Source organism: Symphalangus syndactylus, chromosome 13 (genome assembly GCF_028878055.3).
Source record: "Symphalangus syndactylus isolate Jambi chromosome 13, NHGRI_mSymSyn1-v2.1_pri, whole genome shotgun sequence".
NCBI classification, from domain to species: domain Eukaryota; kingdom Metazoa; phylum Chordata; class Mammalia; order Primates; family Hylobatidae; genus Symphalangus; species Symphalangus syndactylus.
This window is the reverse complement of record NC_072435.2, coordinates 124,645,332-124,661,435: the sequence shown is the minus strand read 5'-3', so window position 1 is coordinate 124,661,435 and position 16,104 is coordinate 124,645,332. Positions and strand designations below refer to the sequence as shown.

Sequence of the window (16,104 nt, the reverse complement as noted above, 5' to 3'; positions counted from 1 at the left end):
AAGGGAGGGCAGAAGAAAGACAATTTCTAAGCCAAAGGCATTTACATGGGATCTAAGCACCCAGGCAGGAGTAGGCGATCCTGTCGTTTTGCCGCTTGGCACTCAGCACCAGAACCTGTGATTGGCATGAAACTGTCAGAGACTACTTGCTAGGCATGGGGACAAAATCTGACAGGTGCCAATGATTGGGCGGGATGACTGCTGTCATCTGCGACTTTGAAAAGAAAAAGAAAAGAGAGCATTTAAAGTACAACTGTGTGGCGTGCTGCATCACTTGCTATCAGGTGAAAATAACAAAACATGCCCTCTGGGAGGGTTGCGCCTTGTACGCCGGGGCATAATCATCCCTTCCAGTACTGTACGCCGGGGCATAATCATCCCTTCCAGTACTGTACGCCGGGGCATAGTCATCCCTTCCAGTAGTGTACACCGGGGCATAGTCATCCCTTCCAGTACTGTACGCCGGGGCATAGTCATCCCTTCCAGTACTGTACGCCGGGGCATAGTCATCCCTTCCAGTACTGTACGCCGGGGCATAGTCATCCCTTCCAGTACTGTACGCCGGGGCATAATCATCCCTTCCAGTACCCACTGAGCACCCAGTCCACATCAGGGTCCCTGCGAGGGAGAGCTGATGAGTAAACATGCTTGACTGCTGCCCTCGGGAAGCTTCCAGGCTGGGGACTGGTGTTTATAGATGGCGAAGAGTGCAGTGTACACAGACACAGGTGCAAGGACAGAGAAAACCCAAGTGGGAACCCCAGTCACACTGGGTGGCCACGAAAAGTCCTTCCAAGGTGATTTCAACCAAGAAACAGTCGAGGAGGCGCCAGCCGTGGGCGCAGCTCAGTTAGAGACAGAGGGTGAGCAGAGCTCAGGTGCTGGACAGAGAAGCCTGGAATGAGGAGGGGGCAGCACGAGCTGTGCAAGGCCTCAGAAGCCGGGCCAGCAGTGGCATTTTCTTCTAGGTGCAATGGGGAAGCCACCAGAGGGTCCTCAGCTGCAGTGGATAGAAGCGGACTTTCACTTGGTGCCTGTGGCTGCGGGGAGGGAGTGGGCGGGCTGGAAGGAGGAGGCTGCTAGAACAGCCCAGGCAAGACCCTGCAGCCCCTCGGTCGGGAGTGCAGTGGAGATGGGGTGCAGCTGCGTTTGCAGACAGAGCTCAGGAGAAGTGGGACAGATGGGAAGTGGGGCTCAGGGGAGAGGGCGCGGCGGGCTTGGGAGCCCAGGACCCAGGACGGTGTGCCCAGCCGCTTGTGCACGCACCTGCAACAGGCAGGGGCTGAGGCTCCAGGCAGGCCTTCCCCTGCAGCGTTACCCCTAAGGCTGCAGCCCACGGGGGTCCTCCACAGACCCTGGCCCGGCTTCTACCAGTGCCAACAAGTCACCATCCTCTTCCTTCTGAACTCCAGGATACCCCAAAAATGGCCTTCGGAGCTGATTCCTACAGCAGCGTTGTTTTGATGCGAGGCAAGCACCCCACTGACTGGGGACTGCATTTGTCATTGCTGACACAGATCACCAGGAGGCCTCCAGGAAGAGCACACAGGCAGAGGCAGGGGGAGGGGAGGGTCTCTCCATGCCTGGCCCCTCCCCTAATCACAGTCCCCAGCTGGTGCCTGCGGGCTCACACTCCTGGCAGGTGCCCAGCAGGCTTTGCACAGCAACAGGTGCACCCGCGCGAGGGCCCAGGAGATGGTGGAGAGCCAAGTGTCAGGATGACGCAGAGATGCCTCCTCCTGTTCTCAGAGGTGGGGACTGAACTCACAGCGGGAAGGAAGCTCTTCTCTCTCTGCCTCTTCCCTCTCTGTATTTTCAGCGAATTCCAGACGCGATGCAAGCAGGATGCTCCCTGCTTGGCCAGGAGTGAGGCGGCCAGGAGGAGCCCCGAGTGCCTCCGCACCTTGGTGATGGCCCAGCCTCTGTGCCTGAGCAGTGAGCCCCACCTTGTGGCTCACCCGTGTCCTGGCCCTGCTCGCCACGCCGCAGCTCAGTGCACGCTCAGCTTGGTGCACACCCAGCTCAGTGCACGCCCAGCTCGGTGCACACCCAGCTCAGTGCACGCTCAGCTCGGTGCACACCCAGCTCGGTGCATACCTGCCCCAGGGGCTACTCAGTCAGCCAGGGGCTTCTCTTCCAGCCTCAGGCTGCATCCGGGGGCATCTACACCCAGGGTGGGGCTCAGAAATCGTCCCTTCTCCCCAAGAATACAGACAGAATCAGGGTGAGAAGAACCACTTTACAAAATGGTTAGGTGTGAAACAGGAGAGGAGGGGAGGGAGGGAGGGAGAGAGAATGAGAGAGAGAGCTAGAGACTGAGATACAGGTAGAAACAGAGACAGAGGAAGAGACAATGAGAGAAACAGATTGACAGGGAGGAAAGCTACAGAAACAGACAGAGACACAGACAGAGAGGAGGAGGAGGGTTACAGAGACTGAGACAGAAAGACCATGAGAGACAGAAAAAGACAGAGGGAGAGAGGAGCTACAGAGACAGACAAGGAGATGATGAGACAGAGGGAGAGGGAGAGAAAAAGGGGGGCACAGCAGGAAAGAGGAGGCAGAGTGAGGAGGAGCTGCCAGGGCAGCAGCAGGGAAGGGGGAGAGCAGGGCCATTTGTGTTCCCGGCCCTGCGTGAGCTCAGGCTCTGCATCAGACCCAGTTCTCACCCAGCTCCTCACCCCACCCAAGTGGCCCGACACAAGGGACCCACCCTCTCTAGCTCACTGGAGAATCTGTGTCCCTAACAATACACCAGCCCAGGCACCCCATCACAGCCCCCAGGCAGGCTGTCCCTCTGCTGCTTGGGCGAGGTTTACATCTGTTTCCCTAGTATTGTTATTACTATTATTGAGACGATGCTTCACACTGTCACCCAGGCTGGAGTGCAGTGGCATGATCTCGGCTCACTGCAACCTCCACCCTCCGGGTTCAAGTGATTCTTATGCCTTAGCCTCCTGAGTAGCTAGGATTATAGGTGCCTGCGACCCTGCTCAGCTAATTTTTTGTATTTTTAGTAGAGACAGGGTTTTGCCATGTTGGCCTCGAACTCCTGACCTCAAGTGATCCACCCAGCCTCTCAAAGTGCTGGGATGACAGGCGTGAGCCACTGTGCCCAGCCTGGTGTGCTTGTATTATTATTCTGCTCTCAAATGCTTCCCAGAATCGCACAATAAGCAACCAGGTCACACTACTTCCAAATCCATGTAAATGGCCGGGCGCAGTAGCTCACGCCTGTAATCCCAGCACTTTGGGAGGCCAAAGCAGGCAGATCACGAAGTCAGGAGATCGAGACCATCCTGGTTAACACAGTGAAACCCCGTCTCTACTAAAAATACAAAAAAATTAGCTGGGCGTGGTGGCGGGCTCCTGTAGTCCCAGCTGCTGGGGAGGCTGAGGCAGGAGAATGGCGTGAACCAGGGAGGCGGAGCTTGCAGTGAGCTGAGTTTGCACCACTGCACTCCAGCCTGGGCGACTGAGCAAGACTCTGTCTCAAAAAAAAAAAAAAACAAACAAATCCACATAAGTTTTGCATTAACCTCCAATTTCGTTCACACATGCTTTGTCCGGCGTTTCCTCTGGGCTTAACTGGAAATCCAATCAACGCAGCAGGGTCTGCAGCTCGGATTTCACACTGAGGACCTACTGTGTGCAGCGCACTGGCTAGTGCTTACACATCCTGGATGCGTTTAACTTCCAAGAATTATAGATGTTATGTTAAAACATTTTTAAAAAATAAGAGAGAAGTAATACTTTACATAACGTTGGCCAGTGGCCTCCCCAAATCCATAAGTAGAACATAACTCGAAGTGAGAGTGAGACAGGAATTTCTCCCTGGGTTCTCAGTGCTCTGCACCAGGTGGGAATCCTGCTGTGGGCTGATCCCGGCACTTAAACATAAATGCTTTCCATATTCCACGGCTTCCCCTAGTGCGCAGCGCTGCAAGCCGTGAACGCGGTTGAGTATTTGCAGTTTTTTTTCCAGGGGAAGGGAGAGGCAATAGTGCATGCATCCTCCCTCAGCTATTCCCCAAAAAGAGGTCATGATCTCCACTCTCCCGAAGAAGCATCGAGCAGAGGACAGGAGGGGCGTCCAGGATCACTCAGCTGCCAAGAGCAAAACTTGAGATCTCAGCGCAGCCCTGACTGAACGAAAGTTTGGAGGCTGACGTTTTCTACCGGGCCTCACATTTCCCAAACATTAAACCATTGACTGACTATTAAAGCCATTAGCGTCTGAAGAAAAATAAGCTATCTTTAGTGAAAATGCAAGTCACATAGAACACTACGGCCAGAGCCCAGCCCAGAATACCCACTGGATAAATGCCAGCTCTGGTCAATGTCATTATTCCAGAACTTATGTTTTTCTATAGCTGTGCACCATACAAACAGAACCTCCAAGCAAAATAGGTTTGAGCTACACTTTAAAAGTCTGACCCTGGGACAGTGTATAGATTCACAGTTTCTATTAAATGTCAAATGGATTTTAATTTTGAAGCTATAAAACAGAGCAATAAAATACCTAGGAAAATAGCTCAACCCTTTTCTACTTCTTAAAAGGAGAAATAACAGGATTGTGGTGGTAATGAAACAATCAATCTTTGGTAGGTTTGGAAAGCTCTGCTTAAATAGAAGTTTTCCAGGAGTGAGGTATATAGAAATAGAGATTATTCTGTTCCTACCAGGGCTGAATATGTTTAATTGTCATTTAAAAAAAAAATGGTTTTTTATTCAGTTCAGTAGGCTGTCCTCACAAGCTCCCTAAAGCAAACTTCCCTCCAGATGCTCATCATCTTTGTGCCAAGAGCTGCCACCCCCACCCTGGGACCCTGTGCTCACCATTCACCTGTCAACACACATTTAGTGCCACGTGCTGCCCAAGTGCTGGGGCTGCGTGCAGAAGAGCATGAAACCCCCCAGATGAGGCCTCACTTCCCCATTTTACAGTTGGAGAAACTGCTCTCCTGGATCTAACAGTCTGAGGGGTTGGGGAGGACAGTGTGGGGAGCAAGCAGTGTAGCACCGTGACACACGCCAGGAAGGAAATAAGATAGGGAAGGGTGGTGAAAAGAGGCTGGGGACTCAAGTTACCTGTGAGGGAGGAGCAGAGATGCCCACGTGGCCGCAGAGCACCAAAGGTAGAGTGGTAGGCAGTGGTTAGCTCAGGGACAGCTTGGTGGCCATCAGAAAAAATTTGGACTTTCTTCCAAGTGCAGCCGGCCACCCCTGGGGCATTTCAGGCAGGGATGCTGGCTGGTATGCATGCCCTCTCAGCTCAGCTCTGGCTCCCAGGAGCACTCTGCTGTCTCCTTCTCTCCAATTGCACCAGGGACTCCTACTTCCAGCCGCTCATTGAATACACAAAGATGCAGTGGTTGCAGGGGGAAAGAGAAACATAAGTTTTTCTCCAGTAAGACCCTATGAATCCCCTTGAATGATCTTCCATCATCTCAAATGCGATGCATTAATTACCTGAAACAGTCCTCTTTCTGGAGGTCCCATCTCTGCCACTGTGAACACATTCTTTCCTCCTCTGCAGCCAGCTGCATTGGCATCACTGGAAACTCTTCTCTTGCCTTCTTGGAGCTGGTTCTCTTTTTCTTTATTTTTGAGACAGGGTCTTTCTGTTACCCAGGCTGGAGTGCAGTGGCAAGATCTCAGCTCACGGCAACTTCCATCACCCAGGCTAAAGCGATCCTCCTACCTCAGCCTCCCAGTAGCTGGGACTACAGGCACGAGCCACCACATCTGGCTAATTTTTTTTTTTTCTTTTTTTTTTTAAGCAGAGACAGGACTTTGCCATGTTGCCCAGGCTGGTCTTGAACTCCTGAGCTCAAGCAATCTGCTTGCCTTAGCCTCCCAAAGTGCTAGGATCACAGGTGTGAGCCACCATGCCCAGTCTCTGGGACTAGTTTTCTACGGCTGCATAACAAATAGCCACAGACTTGGGACTTAGAATGACACCCATGTATTATCTCACGGTTTCTGCAAGTCAAAGTCCAGGCACAGACATAGCAGAGCTGACTTTTCAGCTCAGCATCCCACAAGCCTGAGATCAAAGTTTGGGCTGGGCTGGGCTGGGCTCCTGTCTGGAGCTTGGGGTCTTCCTCGAACCTCACACAGTTGTTGGCAGAATTCAGTTTCTGTGGGTGTAGGACCCAGACCATCTTTCTCCCACTGGCTGTCAACCAGGGGTCGCACCCAGCTCCTAGAGGCTGCCCAAAGTTCCTTGCCATGTGGATCCCTCCACAGGTCCCAGTCTCTCTGAATTCTTCTGTCCTTGACCTCTAGATCTAAATTTAAAGGGCTCTGATGATGTCAGGCCCACATAGTTCATATCTTTGATTAACTCAAAGTCAACTGATTAGTTACCTTAATCACATCTGCAAAATCCCTCTTGCCACATAACCTACCATAACAGCCGAACACCAGGAGGCAGAGGCCACAGGGCATCTCAGAACTCTGCTCACCACACTCCCCTATGTCCCATGCTCTTTACATCTGAGTTCCCTTTCATTTAGGCCATTCCTTCCCTCACACCTTCCATACTGCACTAAGCCTAACTCTTCCAATGCATTGCACACTTTCATACCCCTAAACTTTTGCCCAGGTGATTCCCTCTACTGTGAATGCCTTTCCCTGCCTGGGGAATCTCGTCCTTTGAGGTCCAGCTCAACGTCTCTTCCTTCATTAAACCTCATCCTGCCCAGGTAAACCTGCAGGCTTCTCACCACTGGTCCTTAGTAATCTCTTCACACTAATAACACAACATGCCAGGGTGACGAGGCTCCAGGTGTGGCTCTGACACAACCTAGTTAACCGAGCTTCTCCATGCCTCGGTTTCCCCACTGGTCCCACGGTGATTATGAAGGTGTTGACGCCACGGCATTGTTGTGAGAGTTCATGGAGTCCATCCAGGTAAAGCAGCAGGAACATGTCCATCACAGGGTGAACATTTGACAAAGGGTCATATTGTGGGGTGAATGTTTGTGTCTCCTCAAATTCATACGCTGAACTGCTCACCCCCAAGGGGACGGCAGGAGGTGAGGTCTTTGGGAGGTGACTGGGTCATGAGGATGCAAAGATTGGTGTCTGTGTTGTTTTGAGACAGGGTCTCACTCTGTCACCCAGGCTGGAGCGCAGCCACGCCATCATGGCTCCCCTGCAGCCTCTAGCTCTCAGGCTCAAGTGATCCTCCCATCTCAGCCTCTCGAGTAGCTGGGACTACAGGCGTCTGCCACCACCCCCAGATAATATTTTACTTTCTTTGTAGAGACAGGGTTTCTCCATGTTGGCCAGGCTGGCCCTGAACTCCTGGGCTCAAGCAATCTGGCCTCCCAAAGTGCTGGGATTATAGGCATGAGCCAGCGCAACTGGCCGAGATTAGGGTCCTTATAAAAGGGACCCCAGAGAGCTGTCTCAGCCCTTCTAACATGAGGACACAGGAAGAAAACAGCTGTCTATCAGGTGCCCATCTTGGACTTGCAGCCTCCAGGACTGTGAGAGAGAAATGTTTGTTGCTTAAGCCCCCAGTCTATGGTATTCTGTTACCGAATCCGGAACAGACTAAGACAGGTGTTGCTCGTGATGGGCCGATGATGCAGAGGGCATGCTACCTGCTGCCGTGTTCTGCCATCTGCGCACCACCCACAGCCGACTGTGCATTCCTGAGGGCCTTTCACTCTTTCTGTTTCATTCCTTCACCTTCAGGACTTGGCTCAGTGCCGGGCACATAGTAAGAACTCCATAAAAGCTCTCTGCCTAACATGCCTGTGCGTGATAGGAGTCAGCACACGTTAATTTTCGTGTAGAGAGAGAAAAAAACACCTTTTTGTTTTTGTTTTGAGATGGAGTCTCACTCTCGCCCAGGCTGGAGTGTAATGGCGTAATCTCGGCTCACTGCAACCTCCACTCCCCGGGTTTAAGCAATTCTCCTGCCTCAGCCTCCCACGTAGCTGGGATTATAGGCGCCCATCACTATGCTCGGCTAATTTTTGTGTTTTCGTAGAGATGGGGTTTCACCATGTCACTCAGGATGGTCTTGAACTCCTGACCTCAAGTGATCCACCCGCCTCAGCCTCCCAAAGTGCTGAGATTACAGGTGTGAGCCACTGCACCCAGCCTCCCACTGTTGTTTTATCACATCAAGTCCTTCCTATTTTCTGGCCCATACGACCCTGGAATCAACCCCACTCCACTCCCGAACCCACAGCAGGCCCTCCTGGGACAGCTGACACCTCTTCTGTCTGGAGTGAGGAGGACACTGATGGCCAGAGGCAGCCTGGACCCTGGGACCAGACGTCACCTTTGATGTGTCCTCCTCAGGTAACCCACTGTCGTCAGTGTGCACAGTGTGCTCCGGCTGAGTTACAGTTCTCATCTGTCAGTGGAAAGGGGTATCCCTGATCCAGAGCAGAGGTTACAGGCTGGCAGCAAATCTCCCCACGAATGTGTAAGTAGGTCCCCATCATGTTTAAAAGAATCATTTTGGCTGGGCGCGGTGGCTCACGCCTGTAATCCCAGCACTTTGGGAGGCTAAGGTGGGCAGATCACAAGATCAGGAGTTCAAGACCAGCCTGGCCAATATGGTGAAACTCCATCTCTACTAAAAATACAAAACTTAGAGGGCATGGTGGCGCACACCTGTAGTCTCAGCTACTCGGCAGGCTGAGACAGAATAATCACTTGAACCCAGGAGGCAGAGGTTGCAGTGAGCCGAGATCACATCACTGCACTCCAGCCTGGGCGAGAGAGAGAGACTCCATCTCAAAAAAAAAAAAAAAAAAAAGGAATCATTTTAGAATCTGAGTTGTCTACATTTCTAAATCAGTAATACCCACATAAGAATCGACTTTCAGCCACTCTTCAACAGCAGCAAGGGCTGTACGTCTGACCCCAAGGTCCCTAGGGTTGCACCTGACCAGGCCACCTCACTCCCTGCATACCTGGGTGTCCTCCAGACACCTGAGCTTGAACCTCCTGCCCAGCACAGGCCACACTGTGTTCGACTCCCTCCACTCATTCCTTGCCCACACCTGTATGCCGGGAAGTCTTCCCCTAAAGACCTCATTGCTGCTGCCCAGGCTAATCGATGCACTGCTATAGCCATTGCTGATGTCTTAGTCCTGTCCCTTCTTAGACGAGATGTGAATATCATTCAAAGGCTCTGGATATTGTGTCTAGACCCAGAGCTAGCCCTGCAGGTCTGCAACAGACAGCTAGGAGAACAATTGACTGCCCCAATCCCACTATACACTGCAGCTCACTCCACCCTTGAAGGCATGACGTGTGCAACCCCTCACTGGAGCACATACGCAGGGCCGCCGTAGGACACAAGTGCCAGGAGGCCGAGGGGGACAGGGGCACACACACGGGGCCGCTGTAGGACACAAGTGGCGGGAGATGGAGGGGGACAGGGGCACAGACATGGGGCTGCCATAGGACACAAGTGCTGGGAAGGGAGGAGGGGGACAGGGGCACACACACGAGGCCACCGTAGGACACAAGTGTCAGGAAGGGAGAGGGGGACAGAGTCCAGGTTACCAGAAAAACTGCCTGACCCACAGAGTGTGTGTTATGGTTTTGAAAAAAAAGGTCACATTTCTGTTCCTTTTGTTGGTTTAGTTTTTATGACGGCTAATTTTATGTGTCAGTGTGCCTGGGCTAAGGGATGTCCAGATAGCTGGTGACGCCTTATTTCTGGGTGGGTCTGTGAGGCTGTTTCCGGAAGAGATTAGCATTTGAATCTGTGAACGGAAGAGGGAAGATGCACCCTCAGCAATGTGGGCTGGCACCATCCAATCCGAATAGAACAAAAAGGGGAATCTTCCTGCTTCTTGAGCTGGGACATCCATCTTCTCCTGCACAGAGACATCTAAGCTCCTGAGTCTCAGCCTTTCAGATCCCAGGAATGTGCGATATTCATCTTTCTTTGCCTGCCTTATTTCACTTAATATAACGACCTCCAGTTCCAACCATGTTGCCATAAATGACATGACTCCTTTTTTATGGCTAAATAGTACTCCACTGGGCATATATACCACATTTTCCTCATGCATTCATCTGTTGATGGACACTTAGGTTGATTCCATACCTTGGTGACTGTGAATGGTGCTTTGATAAATATGGGGGTGCAGGTGTCTCTTCCATAGGCTGACCTCCTTTCTTTTGGATTCACACCCCTGATTCTTGGGATTTTAGCCTCGGACTGAATTGCACCACTGGCTTTCCTGCATCTCCAGCTTGCAGACAACAGATGATGGAACTTCCTGGCTTCCATAATCATGTCAGCCAATTGCTATAATCTCCTCACATATTTATATCTATCTCCTACCGGTTCTGTTTCTCTGGGGAACCCTGACTAATACTGTTTTATAAAAGATTCACAAAATGAAAAGAATAGGGAATGCCCTTTAACAGTCATCCACGTCCTTTACTGTATGTAAAATCAGTTTTCTGTTTTGAAAAATAGGTAACTGGGGTATTAAACATACAATCTAATGTGTTGAACTTCATCTTTTTATATCAGGTTTCTTTACATTCTCAATTAGAAAATAAAAGTGAATGCACAACTACTAACTGCACATGTAGCATTGATTTGAATAGCATACATGGTAATATATACACCACATACATACATAACTAAGGCTGACGCTCTGACATGGACATTCCTTCTTAAAAAATGGAATGCTGGTTCCAACGCAGATTGAAATACATATTTATTTATTTATTTATTTATTTATTTATTTATTTATTTATTTTTGAGACACCCAGCTCTGTCATCAGGCTGGAGTGCATTGGAGCAATCTCGGCACAATCTTGGCTCACTGCTCTCTCCACCTCCTAGTTCAAGCGATTCTCCTGCCTCAGCCTCCCGAGTAGCCAGGATTACATGCAGCTGCCACCACACCTGGCTAATTTTCATATTTTTAGTAGAGACAGGGTTTTGCATGTTTGCCAGGCTTGTCTCCAACCTCTGGCGATCCACCCACCTCAGCTTCCCAAAGTACTGGGATTACAGGCCCGAGCCACCGTGCCCAGCCTCATATTTAAAATTAATCTTGCCAACGTTGGCAACCCATTAGTGGTTCCTTTCATCTGAGTTTCTTAGTCAAGATTCATAGAACCATAGTCCCTGACTTATTTAAAATGCATATTGTTGTTAAAGCAACAGCTCCTACCCCGTGCTAGGTAAAATTGGAAGGAGACTGTAAAGAAAAACAAACAAAACCAGGTGTGACATCCACGTCTAGCATACTCTTTCAACCTGTATTAAGAATCGCAGCCTCCCCCAGCATAAAACCAGAAGAGTTCTATTTTTTTTTTAACATCCTTTGTGAAATGAACATGAAAGTGCTGGAATCAAAATAAGTCTGCAACCAGACTCCATGAGTGCCGCAGAGTTGTGTCTGATGGCTCACAGGAAGCCGGTAACTTGAAGAAATGACCTGAACACATCGGAGGCATGATAGTGATTTGCAAACATTAAAAGGAATATCTTACAAGAGGCTGTATGAAATTGGAAGAGGCAAACTGCTTTCATTCTTCTGTTCAGCCTAATAGATCCACTTATACGGGATTGCTATTCAGACGTTCACTGATAAAGTTGGAGTGCTTTCTTTGGTCCTCTGAAATTGAGCTATAAAGTAAATAGACGTTGCCTTTTGGGAGATAGAAAAAAAAAATCCAAAACACTTTGCCAGAGTAGATGTTAACATTCGCTGACCTGAAGCCTGGCTGGTGTTGATTTTGAGAGATATAAAATATGGTAAAAAGCAATGAGCTTTTGTTTGGAGAATCAACAAGTAACTACTGAAAACTTTTCCTATCCTGATATTATTTAGGCTTTTAGGTATTACTAGCAAAAGAGAAGCCTTTAGTGCTACCTACGCCTTTTGTAGATGATAACAGATAAACTCCTGGGTCCCAACTTTGCTATTTCCCTCCGCTTCCCGGGATGGTCACTGCATTCATTCATGACCTGCTGATACCTCACGACTTACGATCTCCACCCCCACCGCCCTGCTGCCCCGCCACCTCCCCACCCCGCTGCCGCCCCCTCACCCCACTGCCAACCCCCCAACACCACCCCTCCACCCCCCCACCATCCCCCATCCCCCCGCCACCCCGTGAAGCTGGCTTTCATCTTTTTTGTGCTGGAATTTGTTTACGACTCTACGAGAAGCTGGCAGTGAAAAGCATGACACATCATCACACTACAGAAAGGGAAAGTTGAACTTGAATTAAACATCTGCTGTAGGAAATCTTAAAAACTGAATATTCAAGTATTTGAGTTTTTAGTTTTTAAGCATAACTTTCTGGATTTCGGAATATCATATGTGCTTTAATAAAGATGGTTAGGAGTAGAACCTAATATTTTTTTAAGCAGCTAATTTTTGCTGAACGTGGTGCTCATGCCTGTAATCCCAGTACTTCAGGAGGCCAAGCAGGTGGATCGCTTGAGGCCAGGAGTTTGAGACCAGCCTGGGCAAAAAGGCGAGATCCTGTCTCTACAAAAAAATAAACAAAATTAGCCAGGCGTGGTGGCGCATGGCTGTAGTCCCAGCTACTTAGGAGGCTGAGGTGGGAGGATCTCTTGAGCCCAGGAGGTCAAGGCTGTAGTATGCCATGATCACACCACTGCACTGCAGCCTGGGCTACACAGTGAGACCCTGTCTCAAAAAAAAAAAAAAAAAAGATTTTTATTTACTACTGCCTAACAAGAGGCATATGCAGTGACATCGCCTTCCTTTTTTTTTTTTTTTTTTTTTTTGAGACAGAGTCTCACTCTGTTGCCCAGACACAGTGCAGTGGTGCAATCTTGGTTCACTGTAACCTCCATCTCCCGGGTTCAAGTGATTATCCTGCCTCGGCCTCCCGAGTAGCTGGAATTACAGACATGCACCATGTCAAGCTTTTTTTTTTTTTTTTTGTCTTTTTAGTAAAGACGAGGTTTCACCATGTTGCCCAGGCTGGTCTCAAACTCCTGACCTCAAATGATCCTCCCACCTCAGCCTCCCAAAGTGCTGGAATTACAGGCGTGAGCCACATGGACCACTGCACCCAGCCAACACCTTCCCTTTTGATAATATTGGTGTTTACTGAGCTCTGAGCATGTGTCATGTGCACCTCTAAGCTCTGCCATCAACTCATTCAGCGCATGTCACGACTCTAAGAGGCAAGTATTACGATAAGCTCCACTTATCCGGAAGAGAAAATGGGGCTTGGAGACTCAGCCAGGGTCACTCTCTGCAGGAGGCACTCAGGGTGTCGGATGCAGGCAAACCCTGGCCGGTGAATCCCCAGAACCGTCTGTGGCCCCCCACACTGGGCAACACCTTTCCATGCTCCTGGGAGGTGATGGCACACATGTGTGCCCCAGAAGTCACCAGATAACCAGCTGGACTGATGGACAGGTACGTGGCCCTTTCTTCTATTTCCTGACGTTCACACGTGTTTCTGTACTTACACAAGAACCCTGCATACTTTGTGCATTTGTTTCAAGGAATGAAAAGTGGTCACATAGGTGCTCATCCTCTGAAAGCCAGCAGATGTCCCATAAATACAAGGTTGTGTCTGAGAGTTTGCATTTTAGAAATCAGAAATCCGAACATCTCAGAGGTTATTATCTTTCCCAGCCTCGTAGAGCAACTTGGCAACAAAATCAAGAATGGAACTCAATGCTCCTGTTCCCTAGGCTTCTGCTAGTGGCACACCCAGGCAGCTGCCCAGGTGATAACAGAAGACGGCATGCTCTCTGCAGGGCTCCGGCTAGGACAGGAATGCCGAGCGCTAACAGAAAGAGTCTCTCCATTAAACACAGAGGAAAACTATTCAGACAAGGTGAGTGAATGGAGGGAAAGAACTTTTCTTTACCTGGGGACTGGAAAACAGCAGTCCTGTGACTTCATGCTTCACCACGGCAGCATTCCCGGGGATGTTCCTGGCCAACACCGGAACTTCTAAATCCATCGCCTGGAGGAGACAGGAGAAAAGGGGGCAGAAGGCAGTCATTTCAAGAACCTCTGCAGCAAGGTGAGCCAGGGTGGGGCAGAAGAACTTCTTGGGTTAACTGGACCTCTGGCATCTCACAAAAAATACGCCTTGCCAAAATGATATCCCAATCTCAACAGCACGTTTTCAAAATACATCTGAGTTTTACTACTACGTTTGGAAGCTCTGAAACACTATATACTGTAATCGTTTGTCTGACATAATCATTGCAGTATCACAAAGAACCCCCTCTCTCCGAATGCTCATTTGACACCTCTTCACCGACCACATGGAGTAGGCATTTTTAATTACCATCCTCATTTTCCTGAGGAGCCACTTCCTTCCAGCACAGGCAAGGGAGTGTGAATGCCACCAAAACCAAACTCAGCTCTGTGGCATGCAGACAAAGTTAAAAAGAAAATGATTTATCATTCCAATTATTCACGAAGCCAACTTTCCACTTCCGAAGGTCTGGAGATATGTGCCTGATGCCCCACAGCCTGGCAGCAACTAGCAGCTGTGCCACAAGAAGATGACCTGACAGCACGGTGTGCAGCCCTGGCCTCGCCTGCCCGGAATGGAGGCATTTTGTGGGTTCTCTTTCTACAGTGTTCTAAGTTCAGTGATGTCAGGTTGAAAGGAAACAGAAGCCAACTTCAAGGGGATCCCACTGACCACAGCGGGACAATTCTGCAACTTCAAAAAGAATAATGATTGTAACAGATGGTAACACACTAAATTTCAAAAATACCTGATTCCCTAGTCATGAGAGGGAAATGAAAGGAAAGAGGAGGAGCAGGAGGAGGAAAGGTAGGAGGAAGAACAGGGAAAGCTCATCTCTGCAGAAGAATCTGCATGTATAATAAGTGTCGATAGAAGAGCAGAATTAGAAAGTCGTCACTTTGTAACTCCCAGTGTAATAAGTGATTCAGGTGAGGATCAGGGATGAACAGTGGATCCTAGTGGATCCTGATCAAATCCATCAAGTAAAAGGTCATCGGGAAACAGGATACACATGGTCTCTGACTTATAATGATTCGACTTAGGATTTTTTGACTTCATGGTGCTGCAAAAGCAATACCTGTTCCGTAAAAACTATATTTCAGCAACAATATAACCATTCTGTTTTTCACTTTCAGTACAGTATCCAATAATATCTTCCAGGAGATATTCAACACTTCATTATCAAATAGGTTCGTGTTAGATGATTTTGCCCAGCTGTAGGCAAAGCAAGTCTTTTGAGCATATTTAAGGTCAGCTGGGCTGAGCTACGATACTTGGTAGGTTAGGGGTATTTAACACATTTTTAACTCACAGGATTTTCTTTCCTTTTTTTTTTTTTTTTTTTTTTTTGAGACGGAGTCTTGCTCTGTCACCCAGGCTGGAGTGCAGTGGCGGGATCTTGGCTCATTGCAAGCTCCGCCTCTCGGGTTCACACCATTCTGCTGCCTCAGCCTCCCAAGTAGGTGGGACTACAGGCGCCCGCCACTACGCCCGGCTAATTTTTTGTACTTTTAGTAAAGACGGGGTTTCACTGTGTTAGCCAACTCACAGTATTTTCAACTTGTGATGGGTTTATTGGGATGCAGCCCCATCATAAGTCGAGGAGCATCTGTGTCCCCAAATCCCAAAGCACCACCCCACAGAAGACTTATCAATCGCAGAGGAGAGGTGAGGGACAGGTGAGCCTTCACAATGGAGCCATCTGTCACCAACAGCCAGAAGAGCTGACCGGATGCGTCTCCCGTTTGACGTGGTGGGAAGTACACATCACCTGCGTGGAGTCCCAGCTGGAAGCGGGATGTAAATCCAACCCCGAGGAACGCGTCAGCCAAATCTATCGGTATGTTCTCAAGGACAACTGACCAGGACCCTTCAGAGGGTTCAATGTCATGAAGAGCTGTGGGGAGCTGGGTTGCGGGACACTAAAGAGACACAAAGCCAAATGCAATGCGTGAATGGTGTGTGGATCCTGCCTGAAAAAAAAAATACAACATTGAGGGAATTATGTATGGAGTGCACATCCAGTGACGTAATTTAACTAACACCGAACTTTCTCAGGCACGCTCATGTCTTCTCAGGTGCAGGAGAAGACACCTGTCTGCAAAGTTT

The 16,104-nt window shown here is 49.4% G+C and overlaps 1 protein-coding gene across 8 annotated transcripts in view; it reads right to left on the bottom strand.

The window, feature by feature from the left end:
• Positions 1–16,104, bottom strand: part of GLT1D1 (glycosyltransferase 1 domain containing 1) — a 133,765-nt gene that overhangs the window by 13,750 nt on the left and 103,911 nt on the right. For 4 of the 8 annotated variants that reach the window (XM_055237234.2, XM_055237236.2, XM_055237237.2 and 1 more), the window contains one exon: positions 13,876–13,974. In XM_055237234.2, the coding sequence (XP_055093209.1) occupies positions 13,876–13,974 (99 nt within the window). The other 4 variants (XM_063615228.1, XM_063615229.1, XM_063615227.1 and 1 more) reach the window with 4 other exon arrangements.